This window comes from Callorhinus ursinus, unplaced genomic scaffold, assembly GCF_003265705.2.
Source record: "Callorhinus ursinus isolate GAN/ISIS: 27379988/994484 unplaced genomic scaffold, GSC_fseal_2.0 scaffold8, whole genome shotgun sequence".
In the NCBI taxonomy this organism is placed as follows: domain Eukaryota; kingdom Metazoa; phylum Chordata; class Mammalia; order Carnivora; family Otariidae; genus Callorhinus; species Callorhinus ursinus.
The window spans coordinates 32,594,938-32,620,425 of NW_027397070.1; the positions used below are offsets into that span (position 1 = coordinate 32,594,938).

A 25,488-nucleotide genomic window follows, 5' to 3' on the forward strand; every position below is an offset into this window, starting at 1 on the left:
TATCTCTCAAATAAATAAATAAAATCTTTAAAAAAAATTTTGTGTAAGAAATATCTAAATAATTTTATTGCTCAAAAATCTTTAACTTTAAAAGATTATATTATAAAAGACAATATTATGACTTCATGTCTTAAATTCTTTATACCAACAAAAGCATGACCAAGATGTTAAGCAAGTTGAACGTAAGCCTGCACAAAGTCGTATAATACGTGTAAGAAATAAATCTGATACTTCGCTTTCACAGCAACAAGGTAAGATTCATTTTCTTGTAATATAATAGTTCGATACTTGTCCTGATATTGAATAATGCGAATTCTTTATTTTTATATACATCTCATTCTTGTCTATAGGTTTTTTGTTTTCTCTTGGTCCATTGGGATAAAGAATCTGGTATCATATTTGACTGTATGTGTGTTCTTTTTACCAATAAACACTATTTCTAATGGATTTTTAAAATTCTTAGTGTTTTTCCTTTAATTTTACCCTTTGGTTCTGGTACAACTGAATGCCTTTTTATCTACATATAGGCCTTTATCTGTGTCATAGTTGTCTATTTTAAATTATAATATGATAAAAGCAGGGACTATGGCTGTAAAGTGCTTTTTATAAGGGCTATTTAGTGTTGTGGGTGATGTTAACAATAAGTACAATGTAAGAAAACCAAGGACTCTCAACGTTAAATGCTATTAATATGAATGACCTTTTCTGTACTGCTCAAAGTTGTGTGGTTGAACTTCATCTCTACCATCAGCATCACAGCAGTTTGACGTTGCCTTTATGTTTCTGAAAGACTGTTGGCTTTGTGATTTATTTACCTTCTTGATTCTTAGTCATTTCAATTTAATATAACCCAAATTCTGAAATTTGGCAGTAGAAATTAAGATATCTTATGTTTCAAAACTTTATTTCCACTATCTAGGAAGAAGTATTAGGAATCTTTTGAGGAGTAGAATGTTTTTATTTGCTTTTATAATTGTGTTTTTTGTTTCACTTTTTTCTTTAAATTTTTTATTGTTATGTTAATCACCATACATTACATCATTAGTTTTTGATGTAGTGTTCCATGATTCATTGTTTGTGCATAATACCCAGTGCTCCATGCAGAACATGCCCTCTTTAATACCTATCACCAGGCTAACCCATCCCCCCACTCCCCTCCCCTCTAGAACCCTCAGTTTGTTTCTCAGAGTCCATCGTCTCTCATGGTTCGTCTCCCCCTCCGATTTCCTCCCCTTCATTCTTCCCCTCCTGCTATCTTCTTCTCTTCTTTTTTTTTTCTTAACATATATTGCATTATTTGTTTCAGAGGTACAGGTCTGTGATTCAACAGTCTTGCACAATTTACAGCGCTCACCATAGCATATACCTTCCCCGGTGTCTATCACCCAGCCACCCCATCCCTCCCACCCTACCCCCACTCCAGCAACCCTCAGTTTGTTTCCTGAGATTAAGAATTCCTCCTATCAGTGAGGTCATATGATACATGTCTTTCTCTAATTGACTTATTTCACTCAGCATAACACCCTCCAGTTCTATCCACGTCGTTGCAAATGGCAAGATCTCTTTCCTTTTGATGGCTGCATAATATTCCATTGTATATATATACCACATCTTCTTTATCCATTCATCTGTCGATGGACATCTTGGCTCTTTCCACAGTTTGGCTATTGTGGACATTGCTGGTATAAACATCGGGGTACACGTACCCCTTCGGATCCCTACATTTGTATCTTTGTGGTAAATACCCAGTAGTGCAGTTGCTGGATCACATGGTAGCTCTATTTTCAACTTTTTGAGGAACCTCCATACTGTTTTCCAGAGTGGTTGCACCAGCTTGCATTCCCACCAACAGTGTAGGAGGGTTCTCCTTTCTCCGCATCCCCGCCAATATCTATCGTTTCCTGATTTGTGAATTTTAGCCATTCTGACTGGTGTGAGGTGGTATCTCATTGAGGTTTTGATTTGGACTTCCCTGATGCCGAGCGATGTTGAGCACTTTTTCATGTGTCTATTGGCCATTTGGATGTTTTCTTTGGAAAAATGTCTGTTCATATCTTCTGCCCATTTCTTGATTGGATTATTTGTTCTTGGGGTATTGAGTTTGATAGGTTCTTTATAGATTTTGGATACTAGCCCTTTATCTGATATGTCATTTGCAAATATCTTCTCCCATTCTGTCAGTTGTCTTTTGGTTTTGTTGACTGTTTCTTTTGCTGTGCAGAAGCGTTTTATCTTGATGAAATCCCAGTAGTTCATTTTCACCCTTGCTTCTCTTGCCTTTGACGATGTTTCTAGGAAGAAGTTGCTGCGGCTGAGGTCGAAGGGGTTGCTGCCTGTGTTCTCTAGGATTTTGATGGATTCCTGTCTCACATTTAGGTCTTTCATCCATTTTGAGTCTATTTTTGTGTGTGGTGTAAGGAAATGGTCCAGTTTCATTCTTCTGCCATGTGGCCGTCCAATTTTCCCAACACCACATGTTGAAGAGACTGTCTTTTTTCCATTGGACATTCCTTCCTGCTTTGTCGAAGATTAGTTGACCATAGAGTTGAGCGTCCATTTCTGGGCTCTCTCTTCTGTTCCATTGATCCATGTGTCTGTTTTTGTGCCAGTACCATACTGTCTTGATGATGACAGCTTTGTAATAGAGCTGGAAGTCTGGAAATGTGATGCTGCCAGCTTTGCTTTTCTTTTTCAACATTCCTCTGGCTATTCAGGGTCTTTTCTGGTTCCATACAAATTTTAGGATTATTTGTTCCATTTCTTTGAAAAAAGTTGATGGTATTTTGATGGGGATTGCTTTGAGTGTGTAGCTTGCTCTAGGTAGCATTGACATCTTCACAATATTTGTTCTTCCAATCCATGAGCATGGAACGTTTTTCCATTTCTTTGTGTCTTCCTCAATTTCTTTAATGAGTATTCTATAGTTTTCTGAGTACAGATCCTTTGCCTCTTTGGTTAGATTTATTCCTAGGTATCTTATGGTTTTGGGTGCAATTGTAAATGGGATCGACTCCTTAATTTGTCTCTCTTCTGTCTTGTTGTTGGTGTATAGGAATGCCACTGATTTCTGTGCATTGATTTTATATCTGGCCAATTTACTGAATTCCTGTATGAGTTCTAGCAGTTTTGGGGTGGAGTCTTTTGGGTTTTCCACATAAAGTATCATATCATCTGCAAACAGTGAGAGTTTGACTTCTTCTTTGCTGATTTGGATGCCTTTGATTTCTTTTTGTTGTCTGATTGCTGTGGCTAGGACTTCTAATACGATGTTGAATAGCAGTGGTGATAGTGGACATCCCTGCTGTGTTCCTGACCTTAGGGGGAAAGCTCTCAGCTTTTCCCCATTGAGAATCATATTCGCTGTAGGTTTTTCGTAGATGGCTTTTATGATATTGAGGTATGTACCCTCTATCCCTATACTCTGAAGAGTTTTCATCAAGAAAGGGTGCTGTACTTTGTCAAATGCTTTTTCTGCATCTATTGAGAGGATCATATGATTCTTGTTCTTTCTTTTGTTAATATATTGTATCATGTTGATTGATTTGCGGATGTTGAACCAACCTTGCAGCCCAGGGATAAATCCCACTTGGTTGTGGTGAATAATCCTTTTAAAGTCCTGTTGGATCCTATTGGCTAGTATTTTGGTGAGAATTTTTGCATCCATGTTCATCAAGGATATTGGTCTGTAATTCTCCTTTTTGATGGGGTCTTTGTCTGGTTTGGGGATCACAGTAATGGTGGCCTCATAAAATGAGTTTGGAAGTTTTCCTTCCATTTCTATTTTTTTGGAACAGTTTCAGGAGAATAGGTATTAATTCTTCTTGAAATGTTTGGTAGAATTCCCCTGGGAAGCCATCTGGCCCTGGGCTTTTGTTTCTTGGGAGATTTTTGATGACTGCTTCAATTTCCTTAGTGGTTATAGATCTATTCAGGTTTTCTATTTCTTCCTGGTTCAGTTTTGGTAGTTGATACATCTCTAGGAATGCATCCATTTCTTCCAGGTTATCTAATTTGCTGGCATAGAGTTGCTCATAATATGTTCTTATAACTGTCTGTATTTCTTTGGTGTTGGTTGTGATCTCTCCTCTTTCATTCATGATTTTGTTGATTTGGGTCATTTCTCTTTTCTTTTTGCTATGTCTGGCCAGGGGTTTATCAATCTTGTTAATTCTGTCAAAGAACCAGCTCCTAGTCTTTTGGTTTCTATTTCATTGATTTCTGCTCTGATCTTTATTACTTCTCTTCTCCTGCTGGGTTTAGGCTTTATTTGCTGTTTTTTCTCTAGCTCCTTTAGGTGTAGGGTTAGGTTGTGTATTTGAGACCTTTCTTGTTTCTTGAGAAAGGCTTGTATTGCTATATACTTTCCTCTCAGGACTGCCTTTGCTGTATCCCAAAGATTTTGGACAGTTGTGTTTTCATTTTCATTGGTTTCCATGAATTTTTTAAATTCTTCTTTAACTTCCTGGTTGACCCATTCATTCTTTAGTAGGATGCTCTTTAGCCTCCATGTATTTGAGTTCTTTCTGACTTTCCTCTTGTGATTGAGTTCTAGTTTCAAAGCACTGTGGTCTGAAAATATGCAGGGAATAATCCCAATCTTTTGGTACCGGCTGAGACCTGATTTGTGACCCAGGATGTGATCAGTTCTGAAGAATGTTCCATGGGCACTAGAGAAGAATGTGTATTCCGTTGCTTTGGGATGGAATGTTCTGAGTATGTCTGTGAAGTCCATTTGGTCCAGTGTGTCGTTTAAAGTCTTTATTTCCTTGTTGATCTTTTGCTTAGATGATCTGTCCATTTCAGTCAGGGGGTGTTAAAGTCCCCCACTATTATTGTATTATTGTCAATGTGTTTCTTTGCTTTTGTTATTAATTGCCTTATATAATTGGCTGCTCCCATGTTAGGGGCATAGATATTTATAATTGTTACATCTTCTTGTTGGATAGACCCTTTAAGTAGGATATAGTGTCCTTCCTCATCTCTTATTACAGTCTTTGGTTTAAAATCTAATTTGTCTGATACAAGGATTGCCACCCCAGCTTCCTTTTGGTGTCCATTAGCATGGTAAATGCTTTTACACCCCCTCACTTTCAATGTGGGGGTGTCTTTGGGTCTAAAATGAGTCTCTTGCAGACAGCATATCGATGGGTCTTATTTTTTAATCCAATCTGATAGCCTGTGTCTTTTGATTGGGGCATTTAGCCCATTTACATTCAGGGTAACTATTGAAAGATAGGAATTTAGTGCCATTGTATTGCCTGTAAGGTGACTGTTACTGTGCATTGTCTGTGTTCCTTTCTGGTCTATGCTGCTTTTAGGCTCTCTCTTTGTTTAGAGGACCCCTTTCCATATTTCTTGTAGGGCTTTATTTCTTGTTCTTTCTTTAGTGTTTGTTTGTCCTGGAAGCTTATCTCTCCTTCTGTTTTCAATGACAGCCTAGCTGGATATAGTATTCTTGGCTGCATATTTTTCTCATTTAGTGCTCTGAATATATCATGCCCATTCTTTCTGGCCTGCCAGGTCTCTGTGGATAGGTCTGTTGCCAATCTAATGTTTCTACCATTGTAGGTTACATATCTTCTCCCGAGCTGCTTTCAGGATTTTCTCTTTGTTTCTGAGACTCGTAAGTTTTACTATTAGATGTCAGGGTGTTGACCTATTTTTATTGATTTTGAGAGGGGTTCTCTGTGCCTCCTGGATTTTGATGCCTGCTTCCTTCCCCACATTAGGGAAGTTCTCTGCTATAATTTGCTCCAATATACCTTCTGCCCCTCTCTCTCTTTCTTCTTCTTCTGGGATCCCAATTATTCTAATGTTGTTTCGTCTTATGGTATCACTTATCTCTCGAATTCTGCCCTCGTGATTCAGTAGTTGTTTATCTCTCCTTTTCTCAGCTTCTTTATTTTCCATCATTTGTTCTTCGATATCACCGATTCTCTCTTCTGCCTCATTTATCCTAGAAGTTAGCACCCCCATTTTGATTGCACCTCATTAATAGCCTTTTTGATTTCAACTTGGTTAGATTTTAGTTCTTTTATTTCTCCAGAAAGCGTTTCTCTAATAACTTCCACGCTTTTTTCAAGTCCAGCTAGTATCTTTAAAATCATGATTTTGAACTCTAGGTCCGACATCGTACTAATGTCCGTATTGAGTAGGTCCCTGGCAGTCGGTACTACCTCTTGTTCCTTTTGTTGAGGTGATTTTTTTTCATCTTGGCATTTTGTCCAGAGGAGAATAGATGAATGAGAGAGCAAAATGCTAACAGGGTAACAACGACCCCAGAAAAATATACACTAAACAAATCAGAAAAGACCTGAAACCAGGGGAAAAGAAAGGGAAAGAAAGAGGAAAAAAAAAAGAAAAGAAAAAGATAAAAACAAACAAAAACGGAACAAAACAAAAAAACAGAATATGATCAAATATGATCAGGCTGGTGCATAGATCAGTGGCACACACTAGTTTTTGGGTGTATTTTTGTCTGTTAGAAGACAGTGCCTCCCAAAATTTTAAAGGAAGAAAGAATTATTTATATATGTACCAAATAAGGGTTGATACGATGAAGGGATGGAATATGACTGTAAAGATGAAAATTATAAAAAATTTTGTAAAAGGAATTGATAAGTTGTTTGAAAAAAGAAAGAAGAGGATTTAAAAAAAAGAAAGAAAAAAATGGGGGAGAGAAGGTGATCAGGCAGGAGAGTAGAACAAAGCAGTACACTAGAGATTTAGGGTATATTTTGATCTGTTAGAAGAAACTATCTCAAAATTTTAAAGAGAGAACTTATATATATATGCCAAAAATAAGGGTAACTACTATGAAGGGATAGATTATGACTCTAAAAATGAAAAATAAAAATGTTTTTTTAAAAAAGGGATTTTTAAGATGTTGGTTGAAAAAGGGAAAAACAAAAATTAAAAAAAAAAGTTAAAAAAATTAACTTTGAAAGACTAAAGAATCATGGTAAAAAAGCCATGGATTCTATGTGCAGTATTTCCCTAGCTCTGGAGTTCTGCTGTTCTCATTGATCGGTGAACTTGGTCTTGGCTGGCTGTTCTTGCTGATCTTCTGGGGGAGGGGCCTGTTGCCGTGGTTCCCAAATGTCTTTGCCGGAGGCGGAATTGCCCCGCCCCTGCCCGTTCGGGCTATGTCATCTGCTTGGGTTTGCTCTCGGGAGCTTTTGTTCCCTGCAAGCTCTCGGTACAGCTTTGGGGGACGAGAGTGAAAATGGCGGCTTCCCAATCTCTACACGGGAGGAGCCGAGACCTTGGGGCCCCGCTCCTCAGTGAGCCCCCAGAGAAAAGCAGTCAATCACTCCCGTCTCCCCGGTCTCCGGCTGCACTCCGTGCTCACCCGGCCTGTGACCGAGCGTTTTTATGTCTGGCACCCGACTAGGTGTGGAGTCTCCAAACCCAGCAGATCCCTGTGTTGCTCTCCTGCGCTGCTCCTCCTGGGGGAGGAAGGGGAGTCTCCCCAGCTCAGCCGCTTGTTGGGTCCCTGCTGGAGGAGCACTGGCCCGACTGTGTCGCTGATCACAGTTTATGGCAACCCCCAGCTGAGAGCCCATGACTCGGCTCCATCTCTGCAGCCGGCTTCCCTGCTCCAATACCTGGGAGCTCTGCTGCACTCAGGCACCCCCGGTCTTTCTGTGACCCCGAGGGTCCTGAGACCACACTGTCCCGCGAGGGTTCCACCTCCCGCTTAGCCACTGGAGCCATATCCCTCAGCGCAGCCAACTTCTAAAAGTTCCGATTTTGTGCTCCGCTCTCTGTCAGTTGCCAGAAGTGGCCGACGGAGGCCCCCTTCTCCGCCGTCTATCCTCGGATTCACTTTTCCGCACATCCTACCTTCCAGAAAGTGGTCGCTTTTCTGTTCAGAGTGTTGTTGCTATTCTTTTCTTCAATCTCCTGTTGAGTTCGTAGGTGTTCAGAATGGTTTGATCCCTATCCAGCTGAATTCCTGGGACCAGACGAAATCCAGGTCTCCTACTCCTCCCCCATCTTGCTCCGCCCCCCCTTTTTTTTGTTTCATTTATTGAATGCTAATATAATTGCAAATGTAACTTAGCAGTTAGTGTTTAGGGAAGCCTTAAATGAGAAAGTACTCAAGATAATTATTCAAATTATGCTATGTAGGTTTTAGGTTTTTACTTTTCTGTTTTCTGTTCCTCTCTTGCTGCAGCTTCTCAGAACTTTGCCTTCCTGACCACTTTTTCAACCTAACCATGGTACAGTAGTGTTAATATTGTATTTTAGAATCCCATAAAAACTTGCTTGTAAAACTCTTATAGTATTTAAAACTGAATCATTACAGCATATAGATATAAGCAAATAAATGCTTCTAAGATAATATCAGGACTGACTTGATTTTCTGCTGAGTACTGTTTACATTCATGGTCAAATACTATATATTTAAGTTAGGTTTTTAAAAGTTATAATTTCTTAAAATTATTAATAAATTTTTTCTCCCTGGGAGATATTGTATATAATGAAATGATCATTTTTCTCAATTGATAGGAAAATTTGGTAAGATTTTAAAGTATCTCTCTAGGAAAGTGACATTGTTCTCTGTGTCACATATATGAACGTCTGACCACAAGGTGGCAATAGTTAAATTCTTATGGATTCACAACAAACTGTCATTAAGTACAATGTCATTAAATAATGTCTAATTAACATTTAATGAGTCAATAAAAATCATAAGAATAAAAGAAACCAAGATGTTAGCCCTTTAAAGGAAGTTTTATCTAGAAAGAATTTAGAACAGTTGGACTTAATATATGTAATTTTTTTTTCACTTAACTTTATATGTAGTACAGAAGTTAGGAAAGCAGACCTATATCAGTTTTGACTGACACAAATAAATACCCAGTGAGCTATAAATAGAACATTTTAAAATAGAAGCCAAATGTTTCACTCTGTAATTGATACACATCTCCATACTGAAAATTTTTTGAATGAATATGATTGCCTTGGCAAATATAGTCAGTTATGACTTTTTTCCCATAAATTTTGTGGGCTTTATTTTTGTTGTTGTTGTTGAAACTCTAAGACATTAACAAACATTTCAGAGAATAGGAGAGTCAGAGTGCCAAAATCATCTTCTCAGGACTCTCAGGATTTTGGGTGGCCTTGAAGGAATTCAATCCTATCTCTCATACAGAGGCCTTTAAGATAATGAAGGAAATTCACTTTATCACAAGGGAATCAAAACCATCTTTTCTGACAGATAAATGCTTCCAAGAATACTTGAACCCCAAATTATGACTATTTCAGGGGGAAGTATCATGTATTTATTTCACTTTGAAATGTGTATTAGTTTAATATGTGTATATAAAGAATCAAGAAGCTTACTAGAAGTAGCAGCTCTTTCAGTGATCATTAAAAACTGACCAAAGATTTGGTAGGACATGGGTCTATGCTTCCAAGAAATCTGTAAAATCCTTATTTTCTCCCTCTTTGATTATGACTTTCAGGTTGTAATATAAATCGAATTGATCTGACAGATGACTGTCTTTGGAATATAAGAGTGAAACTCTTTCATTTGGTATTGAATTCATTGCATATATTTTCAACCACATGATACCACTTACCTGATTCTATGTCTTGATTAATGATTTTATAGTGAAAGCAACCATTTAAGTGATTTTAGTGAGTCATTTAATTTTTTTTCCTTTTTATTATGCAAGTTAACTTTTACTGCATCTTTTACTGTGCAAGTTAACTTTCTTCCATATTAATGAGAGACTAGTTTTAAATCCACTTATTTGTTATAAACCCAGGAACAATTAAATTCTATAATGTATTAAAATAGTTCACTTTATTTTTTTATTTTTTACATTCTATCAGTATCTTTTTACAGTCTATCAGTATAGTTGACACACAGTGTTACATTAGTTTTATGAGTATAACATAATGATTTGAGAAGTTTATACATTATGCTATGCTCCTCACAGGTAGCTACTATATACAACACTGTTACAATATCACTGACTATATTGCTTATGCTGTGCTTTTTATTCCTGTGACTTATTCATTCCATAACTGGAAACCTGTACCTTCCACTTCTCTTAACCCGTTTTGCCTATTTCCCCTCAACCCTTCCCTCTGGCAACCATCAGTTTATTCTCTGTATTTATAGGTCTGATTCTGTTTTTTGTTTATTCATTTGCTTTATTTTTTAGATTACAAGTAAGAGTGAAATCATATGGTATTTGTCTTTCTTAGTCTGACTTACTTCACTTAGCATAATACCCTCTATGGCCATCCATGTTGTTTCAGATAGCACAATCTTACCCCTTTTTATGATGGTGTGTATTCCTGTGGGGTGTGTATGTGTGCACCTGCATATCATATCTTCCTTATCCATTTATCTATCAATGGACACTTAAGTTGCTTCCATGTCTTGGCTATTGTAAATAATGCTGCAATAAACATAGAAGTGTATATATCTTTTAAAATTAGTATTTTTATTTTTTTGGGGTAAAGTATCCAGTAGTGGAATTGTTGGATCATATGGTATTTTTGTTTTTAATTTTTTGAGGCCCTCTGTATTTTCCACAGGGGCTGTAACAATATACATTCCCACCAACAGTGTTCAAGGGTCCTTTTTTCTCCACATACTTGCCAACACTTGTTATTTCTTGTCTTTTTTATTTTAGCCATTCTTACAGATGTGAGGTTGTATCTCCTTGTGGTTTTGATTTGCATTTCCCTGATGATTAGTGATATTGAGCATCTTTCTATGTTTCTGTCGACCACTTGTATATCTTTTTTAGAAAAATGTCTATTTAGGTCCTCTGCCCATTTTTTAACCAGATTGTTTTTTAGTGTTGAGTTATAAAAGTTCTTTATATATTTTAGATATTAACCCCTTATTGGGTATATCATTTGCAAATACCTTCTCCCATTTTGTTTTATTGATGGTTTCCTTCACTGTGCAAAAGCTTTTTATTTTGATGTGGTCCCAATAATTTATTTTTGCTTTTGTTTCTCTTACCTTAGGAAACATGTCTAGAAAAATGTTGCTATGGCTGATGTCAGAGAAATTACTGCCTGTGTTCTAGGATTTTTATGGTTTCAGCCTCACACTTAGGTCTTTAGTCCATTTTGAATTTATTTTTGTATATGGCATTAGAAAGTGGGCCAGTTTCATTATTTTACATGTAGCTATCTAGTTTTCCCAACACAAAATAGTTCACTTTAAAAACAATATTTTCTTCCTGGGACACCTGCGTGGCTCAGTTGGTTAAGCGGCTGCCTTTGGTGCAGGTCATGATCTTGGGGTCCTGGGATCAAGCCCCGCATCGGGGAATCTGCTTCTCCCTCTCCCTGTGCTCCTCCCCACTGCTTGTGTGCTTGCTCTTTCTCTCTCTCTCTCAAATTAATAAATAAATAATCTTTAAAAAAAATTTTCCTCTTTAGTTTTTCTCTTAAAATTTTAAGACCATCATAATAAATTATAATTAGAAAGTCAAACATGCTTTACATGCTCTAATCAAAGGGGAAAATTAGATCTTATGTTTTGTGCTTAAATGTTAGGCAGATTAGTTGTCAATTTGCTTGAAAATCACAGCATTCTTGGGGCGTCTGGGTGGTGCAATTTGTTAAGCACCTAATTCTTGGTTTTGGCTCAGGTCGTGATATTAGGGTCATGAGACTGAGCCCCAAGTTGTACTCTGTGCAGAGTCGGCTTAGGACTCTCTCTCCTTCTGCCCCTCCCTACCATGCTCTCTTTCTCTAAAATAAATAAATAAATCTTAAAAAAAAAATCACAGCATTCTTCAGGTTTTATATTTGTAGGTTATATATACTCATCAGTAAATATGTATCAAAGTGCTAAAAATAATAAGTATAATTATAATAACTTATCAGAAGCAGGTTACATTTTTGTGGGAAATATACTTAAAGTATCACAGATATTTTTGACATTATGTCCTGAGTTTAATCCTAGCCATTTTAGCACCCTTTATATCTCACATACAGTGATTGTGATTTAAATATGTAAGAATTAGGAAATTCAAAGGTTATGTATATTTAGAAGCTATTTCTGACCACATGTGCAAATGAAATCATTTTTGTTCTTTAATAAAGTGGTAAATTTTTTCCCTTTGTATTTGAAATATAGCTAAGTTATGATAGCTGTCAAATTTATAATTGATCTTAATTATTTCAAAATCACAAAAGTTTGAGTTCATTTTTTTCTCTTCAGGTATAACAGTGATATCAAAATCATGTTTGTAGATCTCTGATAGGGAGGGGATGGGACACAGACCAATACATTTGTCAAAATTCCACAAATCCAAATGTGTAATAAGCATTGTCTGAGTAAATGTGTATTCTACAAATTCATGCTATTATTGATTAATAAAACAGAAATTCACTTTAAAATGTTGCTGAATTGGGGAGTTCTGTTTCTGCCTCGGATGAGGGAAGTAGAAAGAATGTCACTTCTACCCTAACTATCATAAAATGTCAGATAAACTACAAAATCACATTTCTTGAACCTATCAAAGAGCTTATGATGCAGAGCAACTAAGTAGCCTAAAGTCCAAGAAATGCAGACTCCTCTAAAGAGATGGGACGCAAGCACTATCTCACTGTGCCAGAGCACAGTCACAGGAAGACACACCAGGCACCATGAAAGTGGATAAGATATATTTGGCTAAACTTTTTCAATGGGTTGCTAAAGGCCAAGTGTACAACCATCGTGGCTACAGATACAAGGGGAATTCACGCTCAGTTGCAGTCTCTTCTCCACGACCTCTAGAAAAGGAAAGTTTCAGAGGCAGGATAGAAGCCTAGAGAGATTATCCTTCACTGGTACAGGCCTAGAAGAAGAGTGACTTCAACTTAATAGACCAGATGCCCCATTTGGACCCTTTTCATGTAAGAACAAAATTCTTAAGTCACTGGGAAAGGGGCAGCATATCCATCACCTCGGGAGCACAGGTGAAAACCCACTGGCTGCCAGAAGTGTAAAGAAAAAAACCATCCACTCTTGGTGAAGAGGAAGGAAATAGTCTTAGGCCCAAAATCTTATATTAGTACCATTAAAAGTCTCTCATTGCTGGCAGAGAGGTAGGAAAGTCTCCTACATAAAACTTGCTAAAGGGACAAGGCAGAATTTGGCTGCCACAGGGAGGAGAGACAGGATCACTGAGAAAACTCCACCACAAGACCCAGGTGTGTAGGATCTGCCTGGGACTGAGGCTGGACCAGGACAAGAGAAAACTATCCCTTCTGTATCTCTCACCAAGTGAGCAACAAATAGTGAGTAACAAGCAGCAGCAGTCTAATATAGTCAAGGCACAAGAGTGTAGAGAGACACTCCCTCTCTAGAACAGAAGTTCAGTGAAGGCTGAAAGGTGAAGGTGGAACAGGAACATTAAGAAAAACACTCTGGCATCCTACTCCATGCTAAACACAAAGTGACACTCGAGCATTTTGGGAAGTATTTTGGGTACACCAAAGTTAACTGCAGCAACAACAAAACTCAAAGCCAACTTAACTCCTGACTTGATTTACTCAACTTCTCATACTAATAGCCTAACTGAAGAAAAAGTGTTCCCATTTCCATGTTTAAATACTACATATCTCAGCCTCTGTTGTCTTATACAAAATGTCTGGCATTCAGTCAAAAGCTCAAGCATAAAAAAAGCAAGAAAAGGGGTTCCTGGCTGGCCCAGTCAGAGGAGTGTGTGACTCTTGATCTCGGAGTTGAGAGTTTGAGCCCCACATTGGGTGTGGAGATTACTTAAATAAATAAAACTTAAAAAAAAAAAAAAGCACAAGAATACAATTCACTCTTAAGAGACCAAACAGTTAAGACAACAAGACTCATAGAAGACTCAGATATTGGAACTTAAAATTAACTATAATCAATGTGTTAAAGACCCTAGTAGAAAAGATAGATAAAACATGCATGAACAGATGGGAATTTGAGCAGAGAGATGGAAATTATAAGAAACCTTCAAATAGAAGTGTTGTAGTAAACCAGTAGTAAAGATGAAGAATGACTTAAGCGGGCTTATCAGTAGGTTCAGCCAGCCAAGGAATCAGTAAACTTGGCAAGTCAGTAGATGTTGAAATGCAAAAAGAAAGAAGAGTGAAAAAAATCTGAGCATTCAAGAGCAATATCAAATATCTAAACACACATGTAATTGGAATACCAGTAAGAAAAGAGAAAGCAAACAGAACAGTAAGAATACTTGATGAGATAATCAATAATTTTATAAGAAAAACAAAGAACATTAAACCACAAATCCAAGAATCTCAGAGGAACTTCAAGCAAGATTAAAAGAAAAACTACTTATACACATTGTATTCAAACTGCTAAAAACCAAAGACAAAGAAAATATTGAAGGTAGCCAGAGAAAAAAGGTAGACTACTTACAGAAGAGCAAATATAAGAAATATGTCAGCTTTTCTTATTACAAGACATATAGTCCAGAAGACAAAACAGTAACATTTTAAAGTGCTGAAAGGGAAAAAACAAACAAACAAAAAAACCCTCAGTCGACCCAGAATTCTATATCCAGCAAAAATACTCTTCAAAAATGAAGGCAAAATAAATACTTTTTTTCCAGGTAAACAAAATCTGACAGGCATGTACCCAAACAAGCAAACAAACAAATGAAAAACCTTAAAGGAAATTTTCAGGTAGAAATTAAATGATACCAGATAGAAACTTGGATTTATACAAAGAAATGAAGAGCTTCTGAGTTGGCTAAAGTGAAGGTATAAATAAAAGATTTCTTATTTTTTTGGTCACTATAGAAGATAATTAACGTCAAATGCAAAAATATTGTTTTTAGTGACTATAAAAATAAAATGACAATGATAGCATGATAAATAAGATACAAGAATTGAACGTGTACTGATGAAAGCTTCTTACAGTATATGTTATGATATAATGTGATTTGAAAGTGGATGATGATAAGGGATAGATGTATATTGTAAAGTCTAGAGTAACCATCAAAATATGTTTAAATAGTACTAAGTTAAATATATACTCAGTTATTCCAAAAGCAAGTAGAAAATTAGGGGAAAAGGGCTAACAATAGCAAAAGAACAAAAAAGAAATAAGATGATTGATTTAAATCTAATTTGCTGATGCATGATTATAAAAAATGTACAAAGATCAATGATATTTCTTTGAACTAGCAATGAAAATTGGAAATTATAATTAAAAACTACAATTTAGGGGTGCCTGGGTGGTTCAGTTGGTTAAGCTTCTGCCTTCAGTTCAGGTCATGATCTCAGGGTCTTGGGATCGAGTCCTGTGTCAGGCTCCCTGCTCAGCGGGGACTCTGCTTCTCCCTTTGCCTCTGCCATTCCCCACTGCTTGTGCTCTCTCTCTCTCTCTCTCTCTCTGAAAATAAATGAATAAAATATTTTTAAACATAAAAAAATTAAATAAAAACTACAATTTATCATAGCAACAGAAACATGAAATACTTAGGTATAAATCTAATAAAATATTTGCAAGATTTGTGTGCTAAAAACTACAAAAAGATCTGATGAGAGAAATCAAAGACTTAAATAAATGGATCGATGATAAATGTTCATAGATGAAGACTGGAAATTAAGATGTCCGTTCTCCCCAAATTGACCTACAGATTCAGTGCAGTCTCAATCAAAATTCTAACAAGGTTTTGGTAGAAATTGACAAGCTCATAAGGAAATGTAGAGAGCTGGAATAGCCAAAGTAATTTTAAAAAGAAAAAGTAGGAAGGGAAAAATGAAGGGGAGGGAAATCGGAGGGGAAGACGAACCATGAGAGACTATGGACTCTGAGAAACAAACTGAGGCTTCTAGAGGGGAGGGGGGTGGGGGGATGGGTTAGCCTGGTGATGGGTATTTAAGAGGGCATGTACTGCATGGAGCACTGGGTGCTATACGCTAACAATGAATCATGGAATACTACATCAAAAACTAATGATGTATGGTGATTAACATAACATAATAAAATTAAAAAAAAAGTTGGGAGATTTACACTATGACTTCAAAACATTTTATAAAGCTATAGTAATCATGATAGTGTAGTATTGGCACAAAGATGAACAGGTAGATAGGTCAATGGAATAGAATATAGAGTCCAAAAGTAGTCTACACATTTATGATCAGTTGATTTTTTTTTCACAAATGGCAAAGATTTTAATGAAGAAAGGATAAGCTTTTCAACAAATGGTATTGGGACAAGTGGTCACTTACACGCAAAAAATGAACCTCGACCCATATCTCAAAACATACACAAAACTTAGTTCAAAATGGATCCTAAATCTAAATGTAAAGCTCTAAAACCCTAGAAGAAAATATAGGAGAAAATCTTTGTGACCTTTGGTTGGGCAAAGATTTTTAAGATATTCTAAAAAAGTCCTAGTTCATAGAAGAATATATTGATTAATTGAACTTAATCAAAATAAAAACATCTTCAAAAGATACTGCTAAGAGAATGAAAAAAGAAAAACTACGTATTAGGAGAAAATACTTGCAAATCTACTTTTTGATAGAGAACTTGTATCCAGAATTTGTCCATTTTTAAAAAACTATTTTATTTTTTTAAAGATTTTACTCATCTGACACACAGAGAGAGAGAGAGCATAAGCAGGGGGAGCTGTAGAGGGAGAGGGAGAAGCAGGCTCTCCCAGGGGCTCGATCCCAGGACCCTGGGATCATAAGCTGAGCCAAAGGCAGATGCCCAACTGACTGAGCCACCCAGGTGCCCCCAGAATATATTTTAAAAACACAAAACTCAATAGTAGGAAAATGAACAACCCAATTTTAAAAATGAGTTTAAAGATTTGAACAGATAACTTCACCAAAAAAAGTTATATGGATGGCAAATAAGCGCACAGAAAGATGGTAAACATCATTAGTTATTGGGGAAATGCAAATTAAAAATTAGATACCACCAAATACCCATTAGGTTGGCTGAAATCAAAGAAACTGATAATACCATGCATTGATGAGAAGGCAGAGCAATTCTAATTCTCATACATTGTTGGTGGGAATGCAAAATGCTACAGCCACCTTGGAAAACATTTTGGCAGTTTCTTATAAAATTAAATATAAATTTACCATATAACCCAGCAGTCTATTTGCTATTACTATTACTATTCCTACTACTAAATTACTTTTGAGTAATTTATTTACTCAAGAGAACTGAAAATTTATGGTCACATAAAACCTGTACTTGAATTTTTTTTAAAGATTTTATTTATTCATTTGACACAGAGAGCCAGAGAGCACAAGCAGAGGATGAGGCAGGGGGATGGCAGAAGGGGAGGGAGAAGCCGGCTCCCTGCTGAGCAAGGAGCCAGACGTGGGGCTCCATCCCAGGACCCTGGGATCACGACCTGAGCCGAAGGCAGACGCTTAACCGACTGAGCCACCCAGCCGCCTCTGTACTTGAATATTTTTTAACAGTTTCATTTATGATTATCAAAAACTGAAATCAACCAAGATGTGCTCCTACCAGTAAATGGGTAAGCAAGGTATGATGCATCCATACCAAGGAATACCACTCAGCACTGAAAAGGAATGGAATACTGATAGACATAACAGCATGGATGAATCTCACTGCTTTATATAAAGTGAAAGAAGCCAACTTCAAAAGGCCACATACTGTATTTTTGTGACAAATATAGCTATATGACATTTTGGAAAAAGCAGAAGTGTTTATATAGAGAACAGATCAATGGCTTCTGAGGAGTGAGAGGAGGGTTTGACTACAAGTGGCAGGAGGAACTTTGGGGATGATGTAGATCTTCTAGATCTTGATTGTGGTGGTGGTTATGTAACCATATGTGTTTGTCAAGGGTGAATCTTACTGGGTATAAATTATACTTTAATAAAGCTAACTTAAATCTTACTGATTTTATGACACTTTTTCTCATTATGAATTTTCTTAACTTGTATTAAAAGTTTGTTATGTGGGAATGTATTTAAAAAATGTTCTGTTGTTGGGGTGCCTGGGTGGCTCAGTCAGTTAAGCGTCTGACTCTTGATTTCCACTGGGGTCGTGATCTTGGGGTTGTGGAATTGCGCCTTAGGGCGCTGCGTCAGGCTTGGTGCTCAGCGTGGAGTCAGCTTAGGATTCTCTCTCTCCCTCTGCCCCTGCCCCTGCCCCTCCCCTGCTGTTGTGTGTGCTTGCGCCCTCTCTCCCTCTCTCTCTCCCAAAATAAAGAAATAAAATCTTTTAAAAAAAGATTTTGTTGTTAAAAGATATTTAAATGTGATGCTGAGTATATTACATATATTTACTTACATCTTTTTTTTAGAAGATTTATTTATTTATTTGACAGAGAATGTGCGTGCAAGCAAACAAGTGGGTGGGGTGGAGGGAGGGACAGAGAGAGAGGGAGAGAGAATCCCAAGCAGACTCCCCACTGAGCGCGGAGCCTGATGTGAGGCTCTATCCCAGGACCCTGAGATCATGACCTGAGCTGAGATTGAGTCAGATACTTAACCAAGCCATTCAGGCCCCCCACTCACATCTTTTTTCTGTATTTAACACTTCAGGAGGAGATATTTGGCTCTGCTTTTATAATACATTATGTCTTCAATATAATAGAAATTGGATTTCTAGGTGTTTATTTAAGAATACATTTCATTCAAGCTAGAAGTCTGGAACATTTGTGCTTTGTAATTAATAGCAGCTGACTAGAAACAGAAAATATTCTGTGTGCTAATCTCAAGTGCTCAGTGTAAATACTCTTGTTTTAAAAATAATTTTTTAAGGGTGCCTGGGTGGCTCAGTCAGTTAAGTGTCTGCTTTCAGCTCAAGTCACACATCAGCAGGGGAGGGGCAGGGGCAGAGGGAGAGAGAGAATCCTAAGCTGACTCCACGCTGAGCACCAAGCCTGACTGACGCAGTGCCCTGGGCTGTGCTTCGGGCTCCCTGCTTAGCAGAGAGTCTGCTTCTCCCTCTACCCTTCCCCCCTGCTCGTGATCTCTGTCTCTCTCACTCTCTCTCTCTCAAATAAATAAATAAAATCTTTTTTAAAAAGTAAGAGAAAGGGATAAAACTCATGAAAGATAACTAATTTTCCCAAAGCACAGAGTTTTAGAAAACGAAGATCTGGAAATCTAGCTCATATCTACCGGGTGCAAAGGTGATGCTCTTTTCCTTGTTTTATACCATTTTATTGAGTAAGCATTTAATAAATATTTATTATGTGACTTAACAGCTTGTTGGCAAGAGCTGCCTTAATCATCTCTACATTGCCTACATGGATTTATTCAGAAGGTCAGGGAAACTGATATATGGATAGTTTTGTGGTTTGTTTGCTAAGATACGTTATCTTGTTTGTTATGTAAGAGACCATGTTTCCCAACATAGCACTGTGCTTAATATGCAGTGATCATTAAGTATTCATTGAATTGAATTTGAATATCATTTGCTATTGACCACAAACAACATTTAATTCTGTTATTTAGTAAAGAGACAGAAGGAAGAAGAAAAGAGTATATTTCATTCCATTTGTTTTTTAATTACTGACTTTTTTTTTTTAAGGTTTTACTTATTTATGTGTCAGAGAGAGCACAAGAAGGAGGAGCGGCAGGCAGAGGGAGAGGCAGACTCCCCCCTAGCAAGGAGCCCGTTATGGGACTCGATCCCGGAGCCCAGGATCATGACCTGAGCCAAAGGCAGACGCTCAACTGACTAAGCCCCCCAGGCATCCTTACTGACACTTTTTTAATGTAGACCGTGGTGCAGATAGCCACAGTGGAATAATCTAAAGTCATTTTTACTTGCTTTTCTAAAACACTGTGCAATTTCTTTGTAGTATTAACTTTTTTAATTTATTCTTTGAGGATATATTAGTTATATTAGTTATAGCTATATATATATTAGCCAAGAATTTGCCCAAGGATAGGAAAAGTTAAATGAGGTTACATATTAATCAATAGGCAATCTTTTTGATTTCTAGAGGAGGGGAAAATAATATGACTTTCATTCACTCATTTTTTTAAAAAAAATTGAGATGTAATTCATACTGTAGAATTCTTCTTTTCAAAATGTACAATTTAGGGCTCCTGGGTGGCTCAGTCGGTTGAGCATCTGCCTTCGGCTCAGGTCATGATCCCAGCATCCTGGGATCGAGTCCCATGTCAGGCTCCCTGCTCCACGGGGAGCCTACTTTTCGCTCTGCCTCTGCCTCTCTCTCTGTCTCTCATGAATAAATAAATAAATAATCTTTTTAAAAATACATAAAAAATAAAAATAAATGTACAATTTAGTGGTTTTTAGTATTTTTTAAAAGTTATGGGACCATGACCATTATGTAATTCCAGAGCCTTTCCTTTGTCCTGGAAAGAAACCCCACACCCGTTAGTATTCCTTCTCTTTTCTCCTCTCCCCCAGGCCCTGGAAACTACCAACCTACTTTCTGTCTCTGTGGATTGACCTACTCTATACATTTTATATAAATGGAATCATGCAATATATGGCTTTTGTGTCTGGCTTCTTTCACTTAACATGTTTTCCAGGTTCATTCATATTGTAGCAGAGGTCATTACTTCACTCCTCTTTATGTCTGAATAATATTCCAGCCTATATTCTTCTTTGGTCAACATTTTCTAGCATGCTTTTTGTGTAAAGGACTGTAGAAGGTGCCTTGGATCTAGAGAGAGGAATAAGACAAAGTAACTGCTCTTAAGAAATAAAGAGAAGAAAGGGGTAGTTAAGAAGAAGAATTTTTGAAAACACTGCATCTCAGAAATAATTTGTTAGAATGCCTATATTAAAAAAAGACAAGCATCTTTATGTAATCATACTGTCAAATTGTCACTTTTTTCTTATAGTCCTGAAAAAAACATGTGGCAGCAAGTGTTTTAGGTCCACTGCTGCTTGTCTTTAGTATATACATTCCTTACATTTTATGTGAGGATGTTTGGAAGGAGGTGGGGGCATAATCCATATGAGAAAAGACACTCCCCTGGCACATTAATGCACTTTTTTAAAAGATTTATTTATTTGAGAGAAAGAGAGGGGGCAGGGACAGAGGGAGAGAGAGTCTCAGGAGCAGTCTCCATGCTAAGCTCAGAGCCCGGCAAGGGACTGGATCCCCTGTCCCTGAGATCATGACCTGAGCTGAATCCAAGAGTCAGATGCTTAACTTACTGTGCCACCCAGGTGCCCCATGGCACATTAATGGGTTCTTAACATGGATGATTATTTCAACTGTTTATTCCTACAAGAAAGGATTTACACCTTTGATTTGAAGAATATATATATTACATATATAATTCCTTATACACAGTCACACCTATATAATCATGGAGCTAAATGTGCATAACTAGGGATATTCCCTCAGAATGAGCGAAATGCATGAAGGATTGATATGGAAAATCTGTTAAACAAGACACTGAAAATTGTTCAAGGATTTCCATAACATTTTCACTTGTTGATGCTAAAAGTAATTTCCTTTTCTGTATTGGAGCATTTTAATTGTAGAAATTATTTAATTTTCTTATTGTAGAAGTAATCGTATACTCTGTATGGAGAGCTTCAATTTTTCTTGTCTGTGACATTAAACACATCTCACCAAAAGCATACACCAGCATTGTTTTGAAGACTCACCATTGGAGACTCACCAACATTCCAAAAACTTCTGTAACTCTTTTCATTGTTCTTAGCCAGACTTCCTGAAACCTGACTTTAAAGGTTTTATGATTTTTTAATAGAAATCAAATTGATGTAAAATATAATTTAAACTAAAAGATAAACTTAGTACCCTTTTTATTCAACCGCCACTAAAGAATAATTTAACCTTTCAAAATAATAATTGTAGAGGTAAATGTAGATTATCAATGAGGTAGATTTGTAAGTCTTGAAAGCAGAGGGACCATCCCAGTTCAGTAGAACCGAAGGTCATAATTCTGATTAGTGGTAGCATCTGATCTTCTTACCCCTCATTCAGTAATATTTCCATTATACTACACTGTCATTCTTCAAAGGAAATTAATTACAATCATAAGTTAATGTATTACAAATGCTATTCTTCTAATCAACATAATAATCATTTAATTTTTTACCAATTTTAGTTTTATATAAATAAAAATCGGATAGACCATTTCAGCTAGAATAACGGTAGATTATTCTACTAACCCAGTCCTACCCTAAATAAAAAAAAGAAGCTTGGTTGTTTCAATTGAGAATGAACAGAGAAGTAATATGGACTTACTATATTTACAAGATGACCTACTATTAGATTGCTTCTTTGTTAGTCTCTAATACAGAGTTTCTCAAACTTTAACAGACATAAGAATCTTTTTTGTCCTATTAAATTAAAATATAGATCCCTGCCTCATCCTGAGAATCTGATTGTTTTCCTAAGATGGGGCCTGGGAATCAGAATGTTAACTGGTGATTCTGACGCCAGAGGAGGAGGATCACCCTTTGTGAAATATTGCTTAATGACTCCAGATGTTCTTGTGACTTCTGTTATACTATAGAATTAGCAGCACTACAGCATAGTGCTTGTACTTTGGAGTCAGACTGCCTTGGGTTCAAATCCTAGCTCCACTATTCATTAGCTGGTGACCTTACTTAACCTCTCTGTGTGTTGATATGGTAAAGACATGTAATGCACTTAGAACGGGACCTGACATGTATTAGGAGCTATGAAAATATTAGCTGTGGTTAGCATGATTGTCTCTAGGACACTTCACCTCTTTGAAACTCATGTTGTAATCGGCTCTCCTTTCAGAGCTAGGAATTGAACCCATATTGGTCCTGAGCTTTAAGGATGTTTGTGAGCAAATGCTGTGGATGTTACATATTCTATATAGTGTTATGGAGATAAGCTGACTTTCAACAAAAGTTTTTTACTCTTCAGTGAATATATTGAAGATATATGTAAAACCTTGGATTATTTTACAGAATTTTCCATTGACTTGCATGTTGGGCAAATAAATATAATGAAACTCATTAAACTAGGGTGATTTCCAATCTGTAATCCTATCTATTGGCAAGTGAGTGTTTTAGTAAACTCATTCTGTCAACAATTCTCACATCTTTATTCTTTTTTTTTAAATTTTTTTATTGTTATGTTAATCACCATATATTACATCATTAGTTTTTGGTGCAGTGTTCCATGATTCATTGTTTGTTCATAACACCCAGTGCTCCATGCAGAACGTGCCCTCCTCAACACCCATCACCAGGCTAACCCATCCCCCTACCCCCTCCCCTCTAGAACCCTCAGTTTGTTTTTCAGAGTCCATCATCTCTAATGGTTCGTCTCCCCCTCTGACATACTCCCCTTTTCTTCCTCTCCTGTTATCTTCTTCTTTTTCTTTTTTCTTAAAATATGTTGCGTTATTTGTTTCAGAAGTACAGATCTGTGATTCAACAGTCTTGCACAATTCACAGCGCTCACCGTAGCACATACCCTTCCCAATGTCTATCACCCAGCCACCCCATCCCTCCCACCCCAACCACTCCAGTAACACTCAGTTTGTTTCCTGAGATTAAGAATTCCTCATATCAGTGAGGTCATGTGATACATGTCTTTCTCTGATTGACTTATTTCACTCAGCATAACACTCTCCAGTTCCATCCATGTCGTTGCAAATGGCAAGATCTCATTCCTTTTGATGGCTGCATAATATTCCATTGTGTATATATACCACATCTTCTTTATCCATTCATCTGTCAATGGGCATCTTGGCTCTTTCCACAGTTTGGCTATTGTGGACATTGCTGCTATAAACATTGGGGTGCACGTACCCCTTCGGGTCCCTACATTTGTATCTTTGTGGTAAATACCCAGTAGTGCAATTGCTGGATCGAACGGTAGCTCTAATTTCAACTGTTTGAGGAAACTCCATACTGTTTTCCAGAGTGGTTGCACCAGCTTGCATTCCCACCAACAGTGTAGGAGGGTTCCCCTTTCTCCACATCCCCGCCAACATCTGTCGTTCCCTGACTTGTTAATTTTAGCCATTCTGACGGGTGTGAGGTGGTATCTCATTGAGGTTTTGATTTGGATTTCCCTGATGCCGAGCGATGTTGAGCACTTTTTCATGTGCCTGTTGGCCATTTGGATGTCTTCTTTGGAGAAATGTCTGTTCATGTCTTCTGCCCATTTCTTGATTGGATTATTTGTTCTTTGGGTGTTGAGTTGGATAAGTTCTTTATAGATTTTGGATACTAGCCCTTTATCTGATATGTCATTTGCAAATATTTTCTCCCATTCTGTCGGTTGTCTTTTGGTTTTGTGGACTGTTTCTTTTGCTGTGCAAAAGCTTTTTATCTTGATGAAATCCCAATAGTTCATTTTTGCCCTGGCTTCCCGTGCCTTTGGCGATGTTTCTAGGAAGAAGTTGCTGCGGCTAAGGTCGAAAAGGTTGCTACCTGTGTTCTCCTTTAGGATTTGGATGGACTCCTGTCTCACGTTTAGGTCTTTCAACCATTTGGAGTCTGTTTTTGTGTGTGGTGTAAGGAAATGGTCCAGTTTCATTCTTCTGCATGTGGCTGTCCAATTTTCCCAACACCATTTGTTGAAGAGACTGTCTTTTTGCCATTGGACATTCTTTCCTGCTTTGTCAAAAATAAGTTGACCATAGAGTTGAGGGTCCATTTCTGGGCTCTCGATTCTGTTCCATTGATCTATGTGTCTGTTTTTGTGCCAGTACCATACTGTTTTGATGATGACAGCTTTGTAATAGAGCTGGAAGTCCGGAATTGTGATGCCACCAGCTTTGCTTTTCTTTTTCAGTATTCCTCTGGCTATTCTGGGTCTCTTCTGGTTCCATACAAATTTTAGGATGATTTGTTCCATTTCTTTGAAAAAAGTGGATGGTATTTTGATGGGGATTGCATTGAATGTGTAGATTGCTCTAGGTAGCATTGACATCTTCACAATGTTGATTCTCCCAATCCATGAGCATGGAACGTTTTTCCATTTCTTTGTGTCTTCTTCAATTTCTTTCCTGAGTATTTTATAGTTTTCTGAGTACAGATCCTTTGCCTCTTTGGTTAGATTTATTCCTAGGTATCTAATGGTTTTGGGTGCAATTGTAAATGGGATAGACTCCTTGATTTGTCTCTCTTCTGTCTTGTTGTTGGTGTATAGGAATGCCACTGATTTCTGTGCATTGATTTTATATCCTGCTACTTCACTGAATTCCTGTATGAGTTCTAGCAGTTTTGGGGTGGAGTCTTTTGGGTTTTCCCCATACAGTATCATATCATCTGCAAAGAGTGAGAGTTTGACTTCCTCTTTGCTGATTTGGATGCCTTTGATTTCTTTTTGTTGTCTGATTGCTGTGGCTAGGACTTCTAATACTATGTTGAATAGTAGTGGTGAGAGTGGACATCCCTGCCGCATTCCTGACCTTAGGGGAAAAGCTCTCAGCCTTTCCCCATTGAACAATTCTCACATCTTTAAATCCAACAGAGAAACTGGTAACTCAAGGCTTAAGGTTAGGGGCAGTATCGGGTACATATGAAGGTATTAAAAATGATTAAATTTCTTA

At 37.3% G+C, this 25,488-nt stretch overlaps 1 protein-coding gene across 12 annotated transcripts in view; it reads left to right on the forward strand.

The window, feature by feature from the left end:
• The window catches only part of KIAA0586 (KIAA0586 ortholog), a 129,361-nt gene that overhangs the window by 78,044 nt on the left and 25,829 nt on the right, over positions 1 to 25,488 (forward strand). For 11 of the 12 annotated variants that reach the window (XM_025869952.2, XM_025869953.2, XM_073895278.1 and 8 more), the window contains one exon: positions 155 to 251. In XM_025869952.2, coding sequence (XP_025725737.1) covers positions 155 to 251 — 97 coding nt within the window. Of the gene's footprint in view, positions 1 to 154; positions 252 to 17,235; positions 17,466 to 25,488 lie in introns of those variants that run through there. The other variant, XM_073895276.1, reaches the window with a different exon arrangement.